This window comes from Mercenaria mercenaria, chromosome 1, assembly GCF_021730395.1.
Source record: "Mercenaria mercenaria strain notata chromosome 1, MADL_Memer_1, whole genome shotgun sequence".
Lineage (NCBI taxonomy): Eukaryota > Metazoa > Mollusca > Bivalvia > Venerida > Veneridae > Mercenaria > Mercenaria mercenaria.
Genome location: NC_069361.1, coordinates 20275484 through 20295146, shown reverse-complemented (window position 1 = coordinate 20295146; position 19663 = coordinate 20275484). Strand labels below are relative to the sequence as shown.

The following is a 19663-nucleotide window of genomic DNA, read 5'->3' as shown; positions in this document are numbered from 1 at the left end:
ATTGTAAAGCTTCCTATGCAGTTTAGCGTAATCCAACCAATGGTTGCTGAGTAATACTCCGGATAAGAATTATATTATATTAAACATTAGTAAACTATAGCACTATCCTAATCTGGAGTATTTATAAACATCCAAAGGCTAAAATTCAGCGAACTCTCACAGGATGCTTCACTCTTAGGGGTGATGCGCATTTTTTCTTCATGAACTGTCGGAATGATTTTTCAATGAGATATTGCCCTTTGATTATTCAACATTCGTAAAATATGTAACCAGTCTGTGAATTATACTTAGGGAGCATCCATTACTTTTACAGATATTTTCCTCTTTCACTTAATCCGCCCGTGAATTATAAAAATCATGTATTAACAAGGCGATTCACGTGCTCTTAATATATGCCTTTTATTTTTGAAGTGCTTAGCCAGGGACGGACATTCATTCCTGCGCAGATGGACATCTGGTATCTGCGTCTTGTTTCTTCCATAATAATATCTTTTTGTGGCATAATCTATAGTATGTTTTACCGTAACAGTTACCAACCCTAAACGCACTGACACCCCCCTACATATCTAACAATGTACTTACTCGGTACTCCCTCTTTTTACTACCTTTTTAACTCAGCGTCTGTTCAGTTTTTGTCGATAACCGTGAGTGTATTGAATCGCAAGTATCAGGCGCTATGTTTCTTATCTTATCTCTCACAGAATTCGTATAAATATTGAAAAGTATGTCAAACAATCGTATTCATCCGTATTTGAAAAGTGTATGTACTCAAAAATCCCGAATGTTAAGTTACTTTTACCCGACAACCAAATTTTATGTAATATGCGAAATGTCATATATGTGATGACGAGAATTTAAAAAAAGTCTAAAAACCTTCATTACATGTTTTTGGAAGTGGTGTTGATTTGTTGACTCTGGTTATAGATATTTTAAACATGTTTACCGTTTCCAAATACAACAGAATTGAAATTAAAAATTGTACCGGAGTCGTAAGATCATCATGCATTAAATCAATAAATTTAGTCTTCGTGCGAGAACAGCGATAATACTCGTTTGTTTGGATATGTGTGTAATTTCGTGGTTCGGCTCGGTCACAAACATTTCCACGGACTTCTGCTTAAATTAATACACAAAAACATGTATTATCTCTGTATTAATAGTTTGAAACACTGTCATGACGTCATTCATTTGTACTTTTATTACTGGACTGCTTTCAGTGGGGCTCAATACTGTTTTCTTCCACCTGCAGTCCTGTTTTTTCCACATGCAGTCCAATATTAAATTAGACCTGACGTAAATGGGAGGGTTGAGCTTTTCATTGATTTCCATTTATATGAAGACTGTTTAAAAGTTTCGTTAAGGAATGGGCATACCTTACATTCATGTGTTCCAGTCTGAGCACTATCGTTAAGTGTTTAGAAATTTCCGAACAACTCTTTTTCAGTCTAAAAGACTCGACAAAATCCAAGGTTTATGCAAGTGTCTTCTGTGAAAGCTTTAATCGTTCGTTTTCAACAGATGTGTCATTTTGGAAATTTCTTGGTTCTACGTTCCTTTTGGAGAGAAATTAGACGTTTACTAGATATGGGTGAAAAACAGGACTGCCTAAAATACAACAGGCAGCTGTAAATTATGTTGGCTATCGAGAATACAAGTGCACACGGTCTAGTTGTCATTTTAAGATACCCTACTCGTGCATATTTTTGGTGACCTGTAGAGTTTCCACTATTTCTAGTTTTGTAAATATTTTATGTATCTTTAATTTGCAATTTCTTTTGTTTTTATTTGATTATACGCGTGCATACGCAATCAGTGTACACGTTTCTATATACTTATGAATGATCCCTTCCTACTATTTCTAATAATGTCTTGATAAACACCATTTTAACCGCCCTGCTGGTCACAAAACAGTGATTGTCGCTTGTTCCGTACATCCTTGCGTCCGTTCGTCTGCAATTTCTTGACCAGGTTTTCAAATGACTTCACACAAGTAATATCCATAAATTAAGGATATACGATACACATTCAGGTAGGTACCTCTTATGCAAAGGTCACACTTTGGTCTCTAGTATGTTGCTCAGTGTTATATATTGTGTCCTGATACCTACCTGTATTAACCAACATGCAAATTTTACATTACTTCATCAGTTTATGAAGCACTAATTCTTGTCCGAAACTTTGTTATTTTTTTAAAGATATTGACATATTTACACAAACGTTTACCATAGCAAGACGGTGTCGTACATGCAAGGCCCTGCTCTAAAGTCAAACTATGAGTTCAAACCTCTTATTAGAGGATATAGAAATACTTTGTGTCCGGAGCATAACTTTGTTTCGCAATTAGATAATTGTATACACATTTTACACAATTTCTTAACACAGTAAGACTCGGGAAAATTAATGTTGCATTTTGGATCCAAATTATTAATTTAGTATTATATAGCAGAACCTGAAATATCACACTCGATCGTATTAAAGGATGTACCCGGAAGGAAACTTTGTATTGCAAAGCAATTTCACTTATTGTAAGATGGCCTTTTTCTGAGACTCTTGTTCTTGTTAAAATGAAATAAATCATCAAAGATTGAATAGCTGGTTTACAGGTTGCTACGTACTAATATTATAGTTAATGATATGATTCTAGTCAGATCACATCTAAATACTATTAAACTGCAGGTTGTTTCGGGATATTGTATACAAATAGCTTACATTCGATATCAGTTAGAGGTTATCTGTCAAAATTACTCAGCGGTGTTAGAGGATTCAAAGTGATTTCGAAAGACCGACATGTTACCATAGAAAAGGAAGTCAATCTTCTACAAGGGTGAACGAGCATCGTTGTACAGTAAAAACCCATAAATGATTACTGTATTAACAACATAATTGTTGTTATTGCGTATGTGGATTTAAAACATTCATCGATGTAATGAACATTCTGAAAAGTTGAAGTGCTGACAACAAAATTTGATTTTCGAGAGCCAGAAAGACGGGTAATCGGAAACAACACGTCAATGGAACTATCAATACATAGTAAATAGTAATACTGAGACAAATGAATTTTCAATGACTGAGAATGAAACTGGTATGCCTTTAAATATAGAAGCGGATGAAAAAATCAAGGAGCTGCAACTAACTCTCTCAATTTTTCCTTTAGCAAAATAAGAAAAAAATCCTTTTTTCTTTCATGAATATCTTATCAATATAATCTGGAAAGTAGATCCTTCGGAAGCACCGAGAAAAATGCAAACAATGAAAATTGCAGACTCAGTTTGATTGAGTCTGTTCATGAGCAGTAATGGAAAATGTAACACGTCCCCTGGCACCGGCTTAAGCATTATTCAATTTTCAAATCTAAATGAGTTGAAATCAATGATCCCCAAGGACCAGAAAATATAACAACACTAAGATAAAGTCGGGGCGACATTTTAATACCCGCTGTTGTGAAATAAATGTAATCTGGAAATTAGATCCTTCGGAAGCACCGAGAACAATGCAAACAGTGAAAATTGTAGACTTGGTTTGATTGAGTCTGTTCATGAACAGTAATGGAAAATGCAAGACTGCCCACGTACCCTAGCACCGGCATAAGCAGTATTCACTCTTCGAATCTAAATGAGTTGAAATCAATGATCCCGAATTAACACCCGTATTAAAATTTCGCATTAAAATGTAATAAAACTATGTTTTTGTTTGTTTTGGGTTTAACGCCGTTTTTCAACAGTATTTCAGTCATGTAACGGCGGGCAGTTAACCTAACCAGTGTTCCTGGATTCTGTACCAGTACAAACCTGTTCTCCGCAAGTAACTGCCAACTTCCCCACATGAATTATCAGAGGTGGAGGACGAATGATTTCAGACACAATGTCTATAATAAACCTATGTGTTGTTAATGATCAATTGATCAATTGTCACTGGCTAATTCATATAACTACTTTTCCGCGCACAATAAAAAAATCAACGATAATCCAAATATGTTGAGCTCAGTAGTCAGAGTATAGATGAATAAGAGTTTCAATATTGATTGGTTGTATTTCTTTCCTATCAGTGACAATATGTAGACATTTCATATTATGATGCAATTACTGTGTGATAATGTCAGGCAAAGCGAATGCTTGAAATTTAGAGAAAACAAATATCAAAAGAAAATAAAACTGCTAATATGCCAGCTGTATGCCTTTTACTAATATCATTAATGAATGAAGGTAACTGAGGCGATACACTGGTGTTTGACATTCGAACCTCATGCTTCGTACACATTTAAGCGTTGAATGCCAAGATCGAACTCGGAATGAGAGCATCTGTTTGTCAATCAAGCAGAACAAAGGACCACTTTGTGACAATGGAAATTGTGTTGTCCGCGGTGTAGGTGTGGTAATTATGATCAAGTACCATTTGAAAATTTTAATACCATGACTTCAGATTTAATAAGCTATGTATCATGCATTTCTTAACAAAGTTATTTTATCTGTGTATAAACGGGTCTGTTCGAAGAGAGGAGTACTCTTTGTCGCTCTCAAGTACATTTAACAATTTTATTTTAAAACATAGTAAGGCTGTAAGCCCTACCTCTCGAGTAAGGCTACATACATATTTTGTTTGTATCGATTTTGCACATCGATTCTTTAATATTTTTAATGCGAAATCCAAGGGAGAATTATTTGAATGTACATACATATTTTTGTATCTTAGCGACATTTCATCATTATATTAATCAAATCGATAAGATGCAAGTTTAAAAAAGGCATATTAATTGATACTTATACTTACATATATTTGTAATGGGTCTACTAATCAATTTTCGGAATTCAGTTACGTTTCCACGAAAAATGAAGGACGATCTATAAATAAAAACTAGTTTTACTTGCACTTGAAACACATTTCTTTGTGTGATATTGAGAAATAGATACACTAATTCAAGGTCATCGAATTACTCTTCTAGCTTTATACTGCTTACATTTATGACAATGTCTTCTTTGGGTTTTTTTTTATAGTTTAGACCCTCTCCTAGTTAATGTTCTTTTACAATTTAATCCGCTATTTCGTTGTTTTCTGCCTTTATTCAAAAGCAAACATACATAACTAATGTGACAAAACATTGACCAAACTAAACTGTATTTACATATTTTGGGTAAAAGTTTAAAATATCAATTGTACTTATATTGTTGAAGTAGTCTCGATATGCTGAAAGGCTTTGAAATCTAGATACAGCTTTTTCACACCCTACTGATTTTTTGTTTTTATCGATTATCATTTTATATGTTAGATTTATACAATATTATACAAATATTTTCATACGTTAGGAAAAGCATTACAGTAGACATAAAAATATAAAAGACCATAAATCACTTTAACTATTCAGACATAAAACCAAACAAAAGACACGGATATATGATATAAAACGTTAAATTCAACATAAAGAAGTTTACGAATGTTCTAATTTCATAGCTAGTAAAGATAATAAAGACAACCTTTCCACCACGAACTGCATTTTAAAACCTCGCGGCTATTTTGAAATTTTCGAAAGTCGTCTTCTCTTAAAGTACTTCTCTGATTTCAAAATGATTTCGCAGAGATATATTTGGTGAATTCCTTTTTATAATAGTTTTTAATTGAAAAACTTGGCCGCCCCCTTACTTGACGCTAAAAACTTCCTTCCAATCTTTCAGATTCTTAAAAACATGGCTACCAAATGGTGAGGCTAGTGATTTTCTTTTTTGCATTATTGAACATTGAAAATCTTCTCTAAAACCACTGGCCCTAATGCTAAATAATTGCTAACCTTTTGTGACCCTCAAACTCAAATCATTCAGTATAAAATTCTAACCCACATATCCCCCGACCCTTAAGAATCCTGTCCTCAAATATTTTTATGATATTATGCCACAGCATCTGTTGTCGTCTTCTCCGCCACCATCCACACACACCACCCGTTTGTTTAGTTTTATAAGTCTTCCTATAGTGCGTTTTAATCGACCTGGCGGGGCGACGGTCCACTGCATTATTGTGCAGAACATGTAGTATATTCGGCAACCTGATTTCTTATTCAGTGGTCATCTACCTTACATTGTAACCAAAGTAGCGTTGAATTTTAGTCATCGGTTTGCTGTACCTATTTTGCTCGGTTCTTTATAGATTTCCATTATGTGCAAAAGTCAGAGATTAACTTCAACGGGTCGAATAAAATGCATTATATCATTAACACAAACCCTATTTCAAAATCTTTTCACAGATGTTTTCCCTGCGTGACCCTGTCAAAACTGTGAAACGCAGGTGAGCGATGTAACAAAACATATTTTCTGATATTAGTTTTTTTAGTTACGTTTTGATTGTATCAACAAGCGCTATGATTGTTTGTTTCAATCTCCGACTTTCGCGAATTGCCAGCGTTATTTTATATTAAATATATGGGGATATGCATGTCTCGTATGTTTGGAATTCACCACACGGGAATCCATTTTATTCATATTGTCACGTACTATACAAATGATTAATATGGATAAAGAGTGAAGTATGACACAAATAATTGGCTTAACCTCCTCAGTTTCACAGACCGTTCCTATGCAGTTCCCTGTTGTAATCCTACTTAATGCATGTTTTATCTATTTGTTAAAATGTGTGTTTTATTATTCCATTTATCTTTCATTTATATCGTGCAGAACTTTACATGCCCATGCTTGAGACGGTTTAGTTATCATTGTGTTTACTTTTGAACCTACCTTTTTTTGACGATTTTACTTTGATTTCATGCTATATCGACCTCACTCTATTGGCACATTTCCAAAGATTTTGCCATATCATTTTCTGTGTAAAATCTTTTGCTCTTTCTATCAAGTCGAAACCTGATCGACTGACAACCTAATAAATCCCGCTAAATTTACAAGATTATACGCGAATAAGTTGATTCAGTATTTTCGTTTAGTACTTCGTATAGCTGTATTAATACTTTTGTTGTTATGGCAAATAAAAAAGCTGCTGTTCAAGATGTTGTTACTCCGTGGGAAGTGGTAGCAACCTCGGCGAGTGGAATTGACTATGAGAAACTCTTAAAAGGTAAGCTCTGTTCTTGACGATGCAATGTCTGTTACTTTCTTGTATTTGTTTGATTATTTATGTCACTCAGGTTAAATGTATGTCACTTTCTTGTATTTGTTTGATTACTCTATGCTACGCCCTTTATGTCAGGTAAATTGTATGTCACTTTCTTGTATTTGTTTGAATATTCTGTGCTACGCCCTTTATGTCACGTGAAATTCATGTCACTTTCTTGTATTTGTTTGATCTTCCTGTTCTGTGTCATTAATGTAAGGTGAGATCAGATATTTATGATCAGTTAAGCCCAATTCTATGCTACATCTTAGTCGTAAATATTAGGAATTAATCTTTTAATCTACAACCATTGTTGCAGTGACATGCTCAGACCTACTCAGATTTAGGCTTTATTCAAATATACGTATAACATACATTCTTCAGGAGAACATTATGCAGACTGTGAGAAGATTAATGAGGAGTTGATAGAAAGGATAGAAGATATAACTGGAAAACCAGCCCATCACTTTCTGAAACGAGGAATTGTCATTTCTCACAGGTATGCTTAAGCAATAGTGAAATTGAAAAGACAATTATTTACTAAGTCTTGAATGTGTCCAGGGAGAGCAGGCATCATTGCTTTAAAATACTTGTAGCATTGACTACGATCTAGGTTGTTTCGTAGGTAGCAATGTCTTATATCAGGTGTCAGCCCACACTTCATACGTTATCCTTTGCAGCAAATAGCACGTTCATTTGCAAATATAGCAAAAAAGTAAACAGATGGTTTAATTGTCAGTTTGAGTGTTTATTGAAATAATGCCGGACAGTAAAATATCATCGCTTTATCACATATGCATTTATATGCTGAGCTGTCATTATGATAAACAAAACCGTTCATTTCTTATTCAATTTCAATGATGTAAACTAAATGTAAAATTCTTAACTTGTACTGATATGATATCTGGGCTAGTTTTATTTTGGCAGTATGATGCATCACATCTTGGATTTGTACCAAGAGGGAAAGCCATTTTACCTATATACAGGACGTGGGCCTTCGTCAAAATCCTTGCATGTTGGGCATCTTGTACCTTTTCAGTTTACAAAGTATGTATTGTAAAAAATAACTACTAATTAAAGTCATTATTGTTAAGTTACGTGGTTGTGTTCTTCGAGTTCTTCATATTTCAAATATTCATAAAAAAGGTTGTTCAATTGTTCAAAAATATTAATTTAGAACCACATAATAACCATACTACAGCACAAATCCAAGTTCCAAAATAATCTTTTGTTTTACTTGTGTTTTACTTTTGATTGATTTACTGAGATCTTATGTATATATCCATGTTATAGAGGTAAGAAACAAATAACGAAACGTGATTCTAAATTGACTCCTTTAAGAATAAAATTACATTCCAGCTAAGCTTGAAAATATGTGAATTAGACAGAAACGTATACATTAGAACTTATGGCAAAAATTACTTTTGTCTTTTTCCTTATTATATTTTATTATTTTGAGTTTGTTCCAATAGAAAGATCAACATTCGTTCAAAAATGTTAAAGGTCCTATACTAAGGAAAGTGAACATTTTAATTTCTTTTAAAAAGCACAGAAACTATTTCATTTTATTGGAAAATGAAAGTTGGTATGTAGAAATTCGAAATAAATCGCAGTATATGTACAATTATTTTTCTATGAAGTATGGAGAAAGTTAAAAAGACCTGGGGGGTCATTCTGTCGATTCATTGAAATTTCAACATAATACACATACATTTCTTTGAGTTCCAAAGACCTTCTGTAAATTTTGACCTGCCAATCTTCATTATTTAGTGTCTTGCAGAAGTCTATGCACTGGCTATGAAAAAATTGCCAACTCACTTTCCCTTAGTAATGGACCTTTAAGCTTGCACAAACAATGTCAATGAAGTATTAAAGCATACTTAAATTCAATTCCAATGGCTGCGAATCATATTATTGATTACAATATTTGCTACATTCAGGTGGCTGCAAGATACATTTGACGTACCTCTTGTAATACAGTTGACTGATGATGAAAAATATTTGTGGAAGGATATTCCTACACCAGAAGCAGCAATTAATCTGTCACGTAAGAATGCGAAAGACATAATAGCATTTGGTTTTGATGAGAAGAAAACATTTATATTTTCTAACTTCGAATATATGTGGTAAGTAAATATCATTTTGACTTGAGTTATTCTGCTTATTTTTATGTTCTGATGTATTTGTATATTTTTGGGTTCTAAACTATGTTTTATTCGCCTTGAGTTGAACGTTGTTTATTTTAACAGCAATGCAGTTACGTAACGGTGGGTTGCTAACCCAATCAGTGTTCCTAGATCTTTTAGAAGAGCCAACCCGTTCTTTGTAAGTAATGCCAACTTTTTTTTCATGAATCAGAGGATTAGGACGAATGACATGGGTAACATACGCCTCGACCTGAAATTGAACTCGCGATCACATACTGAAGACAAGAGCTCCGCTAAACGGGGCAATATACGTTATATCAGTGGACGACGGAAGTAAAATTTAAAGAAAGAATAAAATTTAAAAATTCATTTTGGAGTGTGTTGGAGGGGGTGGGGGAGAATGCTGAAGCAGTGTGCGCATGTGTGTATGTTTTGGGGACGGGGTTAATGTGTTGGGGAATGTAGATTGTTGCAGGTTTCACATAGTCTCATCACCATCTGCCTATATTACAAGTGTCCATACCTCAATAATTTTACATTATGCTCTAGACACAAAGTATGAATGGCATATTTGACCTCACTGTGACATTGACCTTTGACCTTCCACTTTGATTAATGCAATGTAAACATCGACTTATCACCACCTACCTACATCTAAAGTTTGAAGTCAATACTTTGAATGGTTAATAACTTATGATCCGGACACTCAATATGACGGACAGTTTGACCTTTTAGCTCAGTTTGCAACCTTGGTGATTAACCTACGGACCAAGTTGATATTCTCAACACATAGCCTCATCACTACCAACCTACATGCCAAGTATGAAGTCAATACCTTGAACGAGTAATAAGTTATAACCCGGACACACGAAATATGAAGGACAGATTGTCATTTGAACTCAATTTGTGACCTTTACCTTTAGTCTACAGATCTGGTTTCTGTGCTCTTTACTTTAACTTTCAACCACCTACCTACATACCAAGTTTGAAGTCAATACCTTGCACATATAATTACTTATGCTCCATACACTAAATATGGACAGTTTTGGTCGTTTAGCTTAATTGATGATCTTGACATTTGACCTACAGAGCCGGATCAAGCAATCTGCACATTGTCACATCGCCCTGTACTACATTCCAAGTTTACATTCAATATCTTCAATGGTTAAAAAGTTATGCTCCGGACAGGATTTGTAACGAACGGTCAGACAGGCAGACGCATGCGCCATCACACAATACGTTTATTTCAAAACGGGCATATAATAAAAGTATCTGGTCAAACAAAAAGTACGAAAATAATTGAAGAACCTAGAGTACACACGTCAAAAACGTTGAAAGTTTTATATATTCATATGTACTTATGTTTTCATGCCCAGTTGAGCTCGTATAATTCCTAAGTTAGTTATTTTTATGTTCATATGTATAATAAACATATCGTTATAATAACAGTCAATTATTTTACACATTACTATAGTCCCCCTTTTTACAAGAACATCTGCAGAATTGAGAAATTAGTCACAAATGAAGAAGTGATGAACAAATTCGGAATTAGCAAACGTGACTCGATAGGCAAGACCAGCTTTCCAGCAATACAGGCCGCCCCAAGTTTCAGCTCTTCTTTCCCTGGAATATTTCGTGACAGTGAGGACATGGCGTGTCTTATTCCTTGTGCTTTAGACCAGGTTACTAATTCTTACAACAATATTGGTATTTAACGTAATTGTTTGTTGAAATATCGACCTTAAAATACTCCTTTAATGAATTTATTCGTCTAATAGATAAAGGAGATACAAGTAAAAAATATATAAAGATTTAATGTCTTAGAAACCTTCATGTAAATGGTTTAAAGATTATATTTAAATGAATTATTTTTGTAAAATTCAGTACCTTTTTATACGAGACCATTTTATACCCATTCCAGCACATTTTTTTTGAAGTAACAAAGGAAACGTCTCGATTCATGAAAGTTAAAGAACCAGCTTTAATCCATACTACTTTCCTTCCTGCTCTTGGTGGAGCCATAAAGAAAATGAGCGCTAGTGATGCAAGTACTGCAATTTTTCTCAACGACGGAGAACACGAGATTGAAGAGAAGGTATATTTTGATATTTAAATTTGTTTTTCATTAAGTTTAACAACATGCGGACGAGTTCATTTTCAAATAATAGCGTCGCAATTGCGACACGTATTTGAATACTGTCTCTTCATGCATTTTTAAGCGTGTTCAATTAACGATTTAAACAGACAATGCTTATAACTTAATAAAATGATTTTGAAGAATGGAGAAGCTGACGTGTGCTTCAGGAATACATTTTTCGTGATGTATTAAGCACGAGTCACTAACTTTAGTAAACTGTATTGTACATGTTTAAGTAGTTATTACCATATGGACTGCAAATCGGATGATATGTGTGTTCATCATCTGTAAACAGATATCTAGTAGCCTGAATGTAACGTCGGAACTGTGTATTTAATGTTTACATTAAGATACATAAGATACAAGACGTGAAGGTTCAGGGAAATGACACAGTTAGCAGCGAAATGGGTCCAGTTTATGGTAAGAGCCTAGAAGCAGACATCCCTTATCAATTGGCGAAGTTCTTTGTTGAAGATGAAACGGAATGGAACGGAATCAAACAGGTGATACTATTTTTGTAATTTCAATAAATGAATTTATCTCTGCATTACACTTAAATAGTCACATGATATAAAAGCGAATTTAAAAAATCACAGAAATAGTAGTTCCTAAATAAAGCTTCTCAAAGATGAGTGACCTCTTATTTGTAAAGACACATTTTATAGAGTATTTATTTCAATTAATATGGTATTTTATAGGCTTACGAAGAAGAGAATTTATCATCGATGGAACTGAAGAACAAATTGATCCTAATTCTCAAGAAAACAATCAGAGAAATTCAAGAGAAGCGTGAAAACGTCACGGACGACATTGTGACAAAATATATGTCGCCAAGACTACTTACTTACAAATAGAAGTAAACACATTTTTTTCTAAAACGTTCTTGAAACAGCGGCTTTTGTTTAGTGTAAATTCTTGTAACCAGAATTTAATATAACATTTGACGAGTGTTATCATTAACGTGCTTTGTCAAATATCACAGTATGTGCAAAAGCTATGGAAGAGTACAACGCAACCTAGAAAAGAATAGTATCTCATTGACATTGATTTCCCTATAGAATGTTATTCCAAACAAATCAATGAATTATATGTGTGTATATAACAGGTTTCTATTCAATAATGATACTGAAAACCTACACTTTTACAATGCATTGTAATAAGAGTCTTCTAGTTTGGCATCTCCTCATACTAAATAAAGTGATGCTCGTATTCAGTATGGTTAAAACAGTTAGATGTGCACATTGTGTTTCCGGCTGAGCATTTGTTATGTAATTTGTTTATGTGAAGTGATTTTACTTATAATGTTTGTCAAAAATATTACTAAAATATAAAGATAACCAAAGAAAGTCAAAAATTATCATAATCATATTCACGAGTGTCTCTCGATTTATATAGTAAATTAGTTGTTTTATTTTACTGTTTCTGTCTTGATGTTGGATCATGCTTATTGGATTAACTCTTTTCGGCCAACTCGGTATGCCGGTCAAATGAGCAGCAATGAAATAATCCCGCTGGTTTTGAATGAACAAACGCTCCGGCGTACGTCGGCTAAGTGAGCTGCACGTAAACACTAACAAATTTGAGTTCTGTTATTATTGTGGCCCGTATCAAATAAGTTAGCGACATTTCGTTGCTTGCCCGAGTATATATCCCGAAAGTATACGTTTTACTGCGACTGGCAACTTGCCCAGCGAGTGGACGGGTCTACGGTGAACTACGTTGAAGTACGCTTAAGAACGCGGGCAGCCTCGGATAACTACGTTCAACTACGTCAAGGTACGTTTCAGTAAGGATAACTACTCTTTAGTACGTTTACAATGTAACTACGGATGAATATGTTTTAACCAAGCTGGACTAAATTCACGCTCAAATGGCTACGGATCGCTAAATTTTTTGCGCATGTTCAAAAGTTGGAGAAAGTTGCAAGTTTGGGATAAGTCTTGAATACATTTTGTATGGGCGGCGTTTACCGCCAAAATTAGTAAATATACAATCCATTCATAATCAAGTCAGTCAGTGCAGTGCATTTCAATGACGTCTAGTCTAAAACTCCATCCCGTCCAATATATTTGCATTCAACGCATTGTATTTTGAAACCATTTAATACATAACTTCATTCCATCCATTTAAATATGGAACGACGCATTGAAAAACTTATTGCGATGCACCGAAGTATGAAACGATTCATTAAAGTTTGGCGCCTTCTAAACTCATTTCATACTGAAACCGTGTTGTATGATTTGGAGCGGCAGTAGTTAGATACATGGGGTTTTTGGCATTTTAACCCCCCCCCTGACCCCTTGTTCCTATTCTATAAGTGGACTTTAACCTTGCCCTAAACTTAGAATACTACTTAATACCCTGAAAATCTTTTAAATCTTTAGTTAAACCGAATGAAAACCTTTGGTTTAACCAAAAAAAGATTTAGTCTTTGGTCCGAACTGACCAATGCCGGACAATTTAAAAAATAAGAAAAAAACAGGTTTTCAGGTTGCTTTAACTTGACAAAACCTTACCAGTTAACAAAAATGAGAACAAAATCTAAAATATATTAAAAATAATTAACTATAAAATGTACCTCCTGTAATATTACTTTCGAATTTCTTATTTATATACTAACTATTATACCGCAGTTAAACAGACGATTCATTATCACATTCCTTTGATCAGCTGTTATTTGCAATAATCAATAAAGCGGCACCGGTGCATTAAACCAATATTTGTTTAAAGTTGTTGATATTGATAAACTTGAAAATGACACCGGTGTTGATAAATAGTTTTTGTTGAAACAGTTTATTGAGAATTACGCTGTAATCCGTCTGCACTTAATGACCTTAGTATAGAACGTTTCGCAGACGACATATGTGTCAGTTTTTGTTGAAACAGTTTATTGAGAATTACGCTGTAATTCATAAAAATTTTTAAAACCATTAAACGTATAGATTATAGCTTTGTAATTTGGTGACACACGGTGTGTTTACAATCAATATTATAAGTTAAACAGATAATTTATTGCATTCCTTTTAATATAAACATATACCGAGGAGTTGTTTATACAACATATTTGATCTTATTTTCAATTAGTAAGTATATTATTAGGGTACACATAGTAATTAAAACTTTTAATTAATCTTTTAATTAAACCTTTAATCCAAAAGGCTGTTTCTATCATAGGATACAGGTTCATCTGATATGTAGAATTTGATGTAACTGCCCATCAAAAGCATAAATGTTAATTCTGTAAATGCTGAATCGTAAATACGGTGAATATCAAACATTGTTCCTTGTTTTAGATAAATTTTAATTTTTTTTTTATACATAGATATTAACTTATCAGTATCAAAGTCCTCAGCTGCCTCAGCTGTTATATTTACATTATCAAATATACCAAAAAGTAAAACATCATCCTGAGGCCTATTATTTCGCCACCTAAATATAAAATGTGATATTGGGCTTTTAGTCGGTTTTATACGGTTCACCCGGGAGCTTGCACCCTTTAATAAAATCTTAATATCTATTATATAAGTTCCGGTTTTTCTGACTATAAACACACACCACTCAAAAGCATATCTAGTACATCTATTTTATATTGTTGGTTTATGCTTATAAAATCTTTATAATCTAAGATAATTCCAGGTCTTATTTCAAATATATTTAAATAGTTCAGATCGGCCATATTTTTATATGTTGAATGTATCCAGGCACCACGACGGTCAAAATACTTTTTCATTTGTATGTAATCAAAAGTATGATTATAATAGTATTCAAAGAGAAACGCTTCATGTCTCACTTCCTCTACCCTTTTTTCTATTTTCCTGTCTTTCTTTTTAAGTTTAAGAATTATTTCAGCTAAATCATCAACTCGTTTTGTTGTAGCAACTTCAGAAGCAGATAAATTGTCAACAACACCTTTTGTTCTAGCTAATTGTGTTTCTTGTTTTAAGAAAACATTTTTTACTTTTGTAATTTCTTGGGTATTAGTGGTAATTTCTTCGACATTAGCGGTTATTGCTTTAGTATTAGCAGTAATTACTTGGGTATTAGCAGTGATTGATTCTCCTTGTTTGGCTGATATTTTAACTACAGAGTCCAAATCATTTATTATTTTTTTAATTTTATCATTAATTTGATTATTAAATTTATTAATATCTTCTTGTAATAAACTTTTAAGTTTACTTAACTCTTCGTACTTTATATTGTGACTTGCATCAACATTATTAATCAGGTCTACAAGTTGTTTCTTCAAATTTTCTATCTGATTAATAACTGTGTTAATTGCTTTAGTATTAGCAATAATTGCTTCAGTATTAGCAGTAATTGACTCTCCTTGTTTAACTGATTTTTCAACTACAAAGTCCAGTTCATTTTTATGTTCTTCAACTTTAGCATTAAGCTGTGTCATATCTTCTTGTAATTTTTTTGTAATATTACTTAAGTCTGCATACTTTAAATTATGACGGTTGTCAACAATACTAACCCAAATTTCGAATTTGTTTTTTTAAAGTCATCTATTTTAGAATTAATTTCTTCTTTAAAATCCTCTAATGCTGTGTCATGATCATCACCTCTTTGTGAAGCTGCCTTTTCCAATTCAGATTTATATTCTGCAAGTTTATTTGAAATTAATTCTAATAAATCTTTATGCTTTTTTTCAGTTTCAGTATTTAGTTTATTTATTTCTGTTCTAATTTCTAACTGATACATATTTTGTAACTTTTTTTCAGCTTCAATAATCTTGTCTTTTAGTTCTTCATGTTTAATCATACTATCTTTTAATTCTTGAACTTGAGTGTATAACTTTTCAAAATTATTTTCTAAATACTTTTTTTATATTGTCATCTGTCAAATCAGATTTCTCTTCAAGTTCTTTAATAGAATCAGTCATAGCTTCATTTCTTCTTCAATTTTACCTTGTAATTCAACTATTAATAATAAAATTCTTTTTAAAATCTTTTGTAATTCTTCAATATTCTTTACTTTTGCTTCTAGTGTCGGGTTTTATACTTTTAATATCTTCAAGATTATAGTCATCTATTACACTTTGAATTTTTTTATACACAAACCGTCTTGAAACTACATCGGTGGATTTATCTGGATTTCCTAGGTTAATTATTTTATTACCTCCCATATCTAATGCTCTGTTCATTGTGTTATCAAGTTCCTTATTTCTGTGAAGATATGATTCCATGTCCTTTCTAAGCTTTTTATATTGTTTTTTAGTAGCATAATCACTTAAATCAATATCAAATTTAACTTTACTTACACTTTCAGTTTCACTTATTTGTTTTGTATCATTAAAAACTCCCATTATATATTACCAGTAAAGTTTTTTCTTAAAAACTTCCTTGGTTTGTCAATATATAAGAAATCATATTTTTGATTTGTTGCATTAGCAAAAGTATCACGATCTACATTTGTTCATTACAAATCATATCATTTCTCGTTTACCTGGACTTTCAAATAAAATATAATGTGAACAGTTAATTCGAATATCTTTGGTGTTTTATAGTAAGACTGACTTAAATAAATAACACAACAGTTTTTGTGACGTCCTTGAATAAAGTATTTTGTTATTTCATTTTGAACTTTTTTATCTTCACATACAAAATCATCAAATATTACTACTTTTTGTTTTTCTGATTCAAGATTCTCACAAGGTTCAATTTGGTTGGGATCAGCTGAACATTCAAGTACTTCATTTGGATCTACTTTAAATTTTTTTGCAATTTGGCTTAAATGGTTAATTAAATCTTGATATTTAGATTGTTCTAAGTTTTTAGCATACAAGTATAATTTATCATAATATATAAGAGGTTTTCGAAGTATATGCATTAATGTATTTGTTTTTCCAGATCCAGAAGATCCACATATTAACATTCTAAAACATGAATCTGGCATAAAAGGATAAAATTGTTTAAAGTTATTGGATTTATCACTTTTTGTATCATAATTTGGAATTTCCATTTATATAATTAAAAACTAAAGTTTTAAAACTTTATATTACATTATTTTACAATATCTTACATTATTTTACAATATCTTACATTATCTTACATTATTATATATAAATGCAATCGAAACTTAATGAAATAAGAATAAGAAAAAAATTAGTCGGACAAAAGATGAGAGCTCTTAGAGAAGAAATAATGAGAGAAAAAATAAGAAAAGCTACAAATCGGGATATGTATACTGAAATTTATAAACCAATTACTGAAAAGATAGAAAGTCAAAAAGAACAATTATCAAGTCAGTTAAAAGCATTACCTGGAATAAAACAACAATTAGCATTACTAGGTGATGAAATAAAAGACATACAAACATACCAGGGTGTACCACAGCTATTCCAAGAACCACCACCAATTACAGGGTCTCCTGGAAAAGTTGAAAAATCTAAAAGACAACAAGAATATATACCAGTAGATTGGGGGGATGAACCTGTCGGATGGGTTCCTCAAGATGAACTTAAAAGATTAGAAGATTACGGAAGAGAAAAGATGGGAATAACTGAAACATCTGATGATACAACTAAAGATACAATTGAAAAATCAGAAGAATTTGAGGTAAATTTAGATGTAAATATTGATAAAAATGTATTATCAGATTGGAAGTTACCTGTATTATCAGAGTTAATAATAAACAAAAATAAAGATGATTGGATAAAAACAAGAAAAGAGGTTACCGAAAAATTAAAGAGATGTACTCGTAAAATAAATGAACACAGTAAAACAAATCCAGATGAAATAGTTGAATTTACAAATGCAGAACCTATGGCTGCAGGTGAGTATGTTTCGGAGTTAGAATTAGACAGAAAAAATCTTAAAAGATATGGTGAACGCTTAACAAAAATGATTGATGAATCAGAGGTAATTAAAAAAGGAAAAGGAATAAGATATCATAACCCATATAAAGTTTCACCAAATGGACAATATGGTAATTTAATTATTAACTTAAATAAACTTTATGGCCAAAATAAGTTAATTGCTAAGGATAGAATAACTGGAAAAGAAGTCATTAACACTAAAGTTGATGATGATTTAATTGATTTGATTAATAAAAGATATAACAATAAGAAAAAGCATTCAATTCATTCAAGAAAAATATTTAAAGAATTAACAGAAAAGTCAGGATTACCTATCAATAAAAGATCTATGAAATTTAAAAAAGTAATTAGGGGACAAGGTTATGACGTTTGTCCATGTAATCCAAAAGAATTGGTTAATGACTTGGAGTTAATTTGTGGTTCAATTGATGCTGGAAATAATAATGAGGAACTAAAAAATGAAGGTATTAGAATAATTGATGAACTATTAAAAATGAATTCACTTTTACCAGAACAACATGAAATGTTATATAAAAATTATTTTTCTTGAATATATAAATGGAACAAAAAATAGTATTAAGTTCTGAAACAGTTAAAGATAATAAAAATAAACCGAGTGATTTTACAATCAGATTTAGTCGTTCTTTAATTTTAGATAAAAAAAAACTTATGTTGTTGGTTTGGATAGTATTAACACTATGACCTACTCTTGGCATAATATTAGTGATGAATATGACAATAAAAAAATTCGTTATCATAATGGTAAAGAATGGAAAGATATTATATTTACAAATGGTTCTTACAGTTACACAGATATTAATAATTATATTAGGGAAACATTAATAAGTAATGATGATTTTGAATTTAATAAATCAGAAATTGCTCCAATAAGTTGGAATTTGATTTAAGTAGTTTTTAAGATTTTGATTTCAATTACAGATAATTTTATGTTGGATTTAAGAATGTCAAATTTCATACATTGCTTGGATTTGAGAAAAAAAGCATTGAGAAATACCGAATGGGGAACTACAACACCAAATATAACTAACTCTGTTGATACAATTTACATTCATTGTGATCTTATTGATAATTCACTTGTTGATGGTAATTTCAGTGATATTATCTATGCTTTAAGTACTGCAGATTTAACAAGAGCTTATCCATTTACAAAAGAACCACAAAGAGTTGGATATTCTGAAATTAATAAATATATTATAAATTCAATTAGAATATATATTACAGATGTATTTGGTAGAATAATTAATTTTAATGAGGTTGAAACAAGTTTTACACTAATTTTAAAAGAAATTAATTAAAACTAAAGTTTTAAAACTTTAATTATGAAATTATAAATTTTAGTTTTATATAATGTACAAAAAAGTTTATGACAAAAATAAAGGAATATTTATTTATGTTGATACTCACACAGGAAAAGAAATCATACACGGAACAGGTATCTTTGACACTTTAACG

At 31.9% G+C, this 19663-nt stretch overlaps 1 protein-coding gene across 1 annotated transcript; it reads left to right on the top strand.

Moving 5' to 3' along the window:
• The first annotated feature begins 6820 nt into the window (after positions 1-6820).
• On the top strand, positions 6821-12781 carry LOC123544841 (tryptophan--tRNA ligase, cytoplasmic-like). The gene is made up of 8 exons (XM_045330912.2): positions 6821-7050; positions 7471-7585; positions 8014-8133; positions 9027-9212; positions 10708-10915; positions 11155-11328; positions 11721-11873; positions 12069-12781. The coding sequence occupies exons 1-8, from the start codon at positions 6954-6956 to the stop codon at positions 12222-12224; spliced, it is 1209 nt and encodes a 402-aa protein (XP_045186847.1). The 5' UTR covers positions 6821-6953; the 3' UTR covers positions 12225-12781.
• The last annotated feature ends 6882 nt before the right edge of the window (positions 12782-19663 follow it).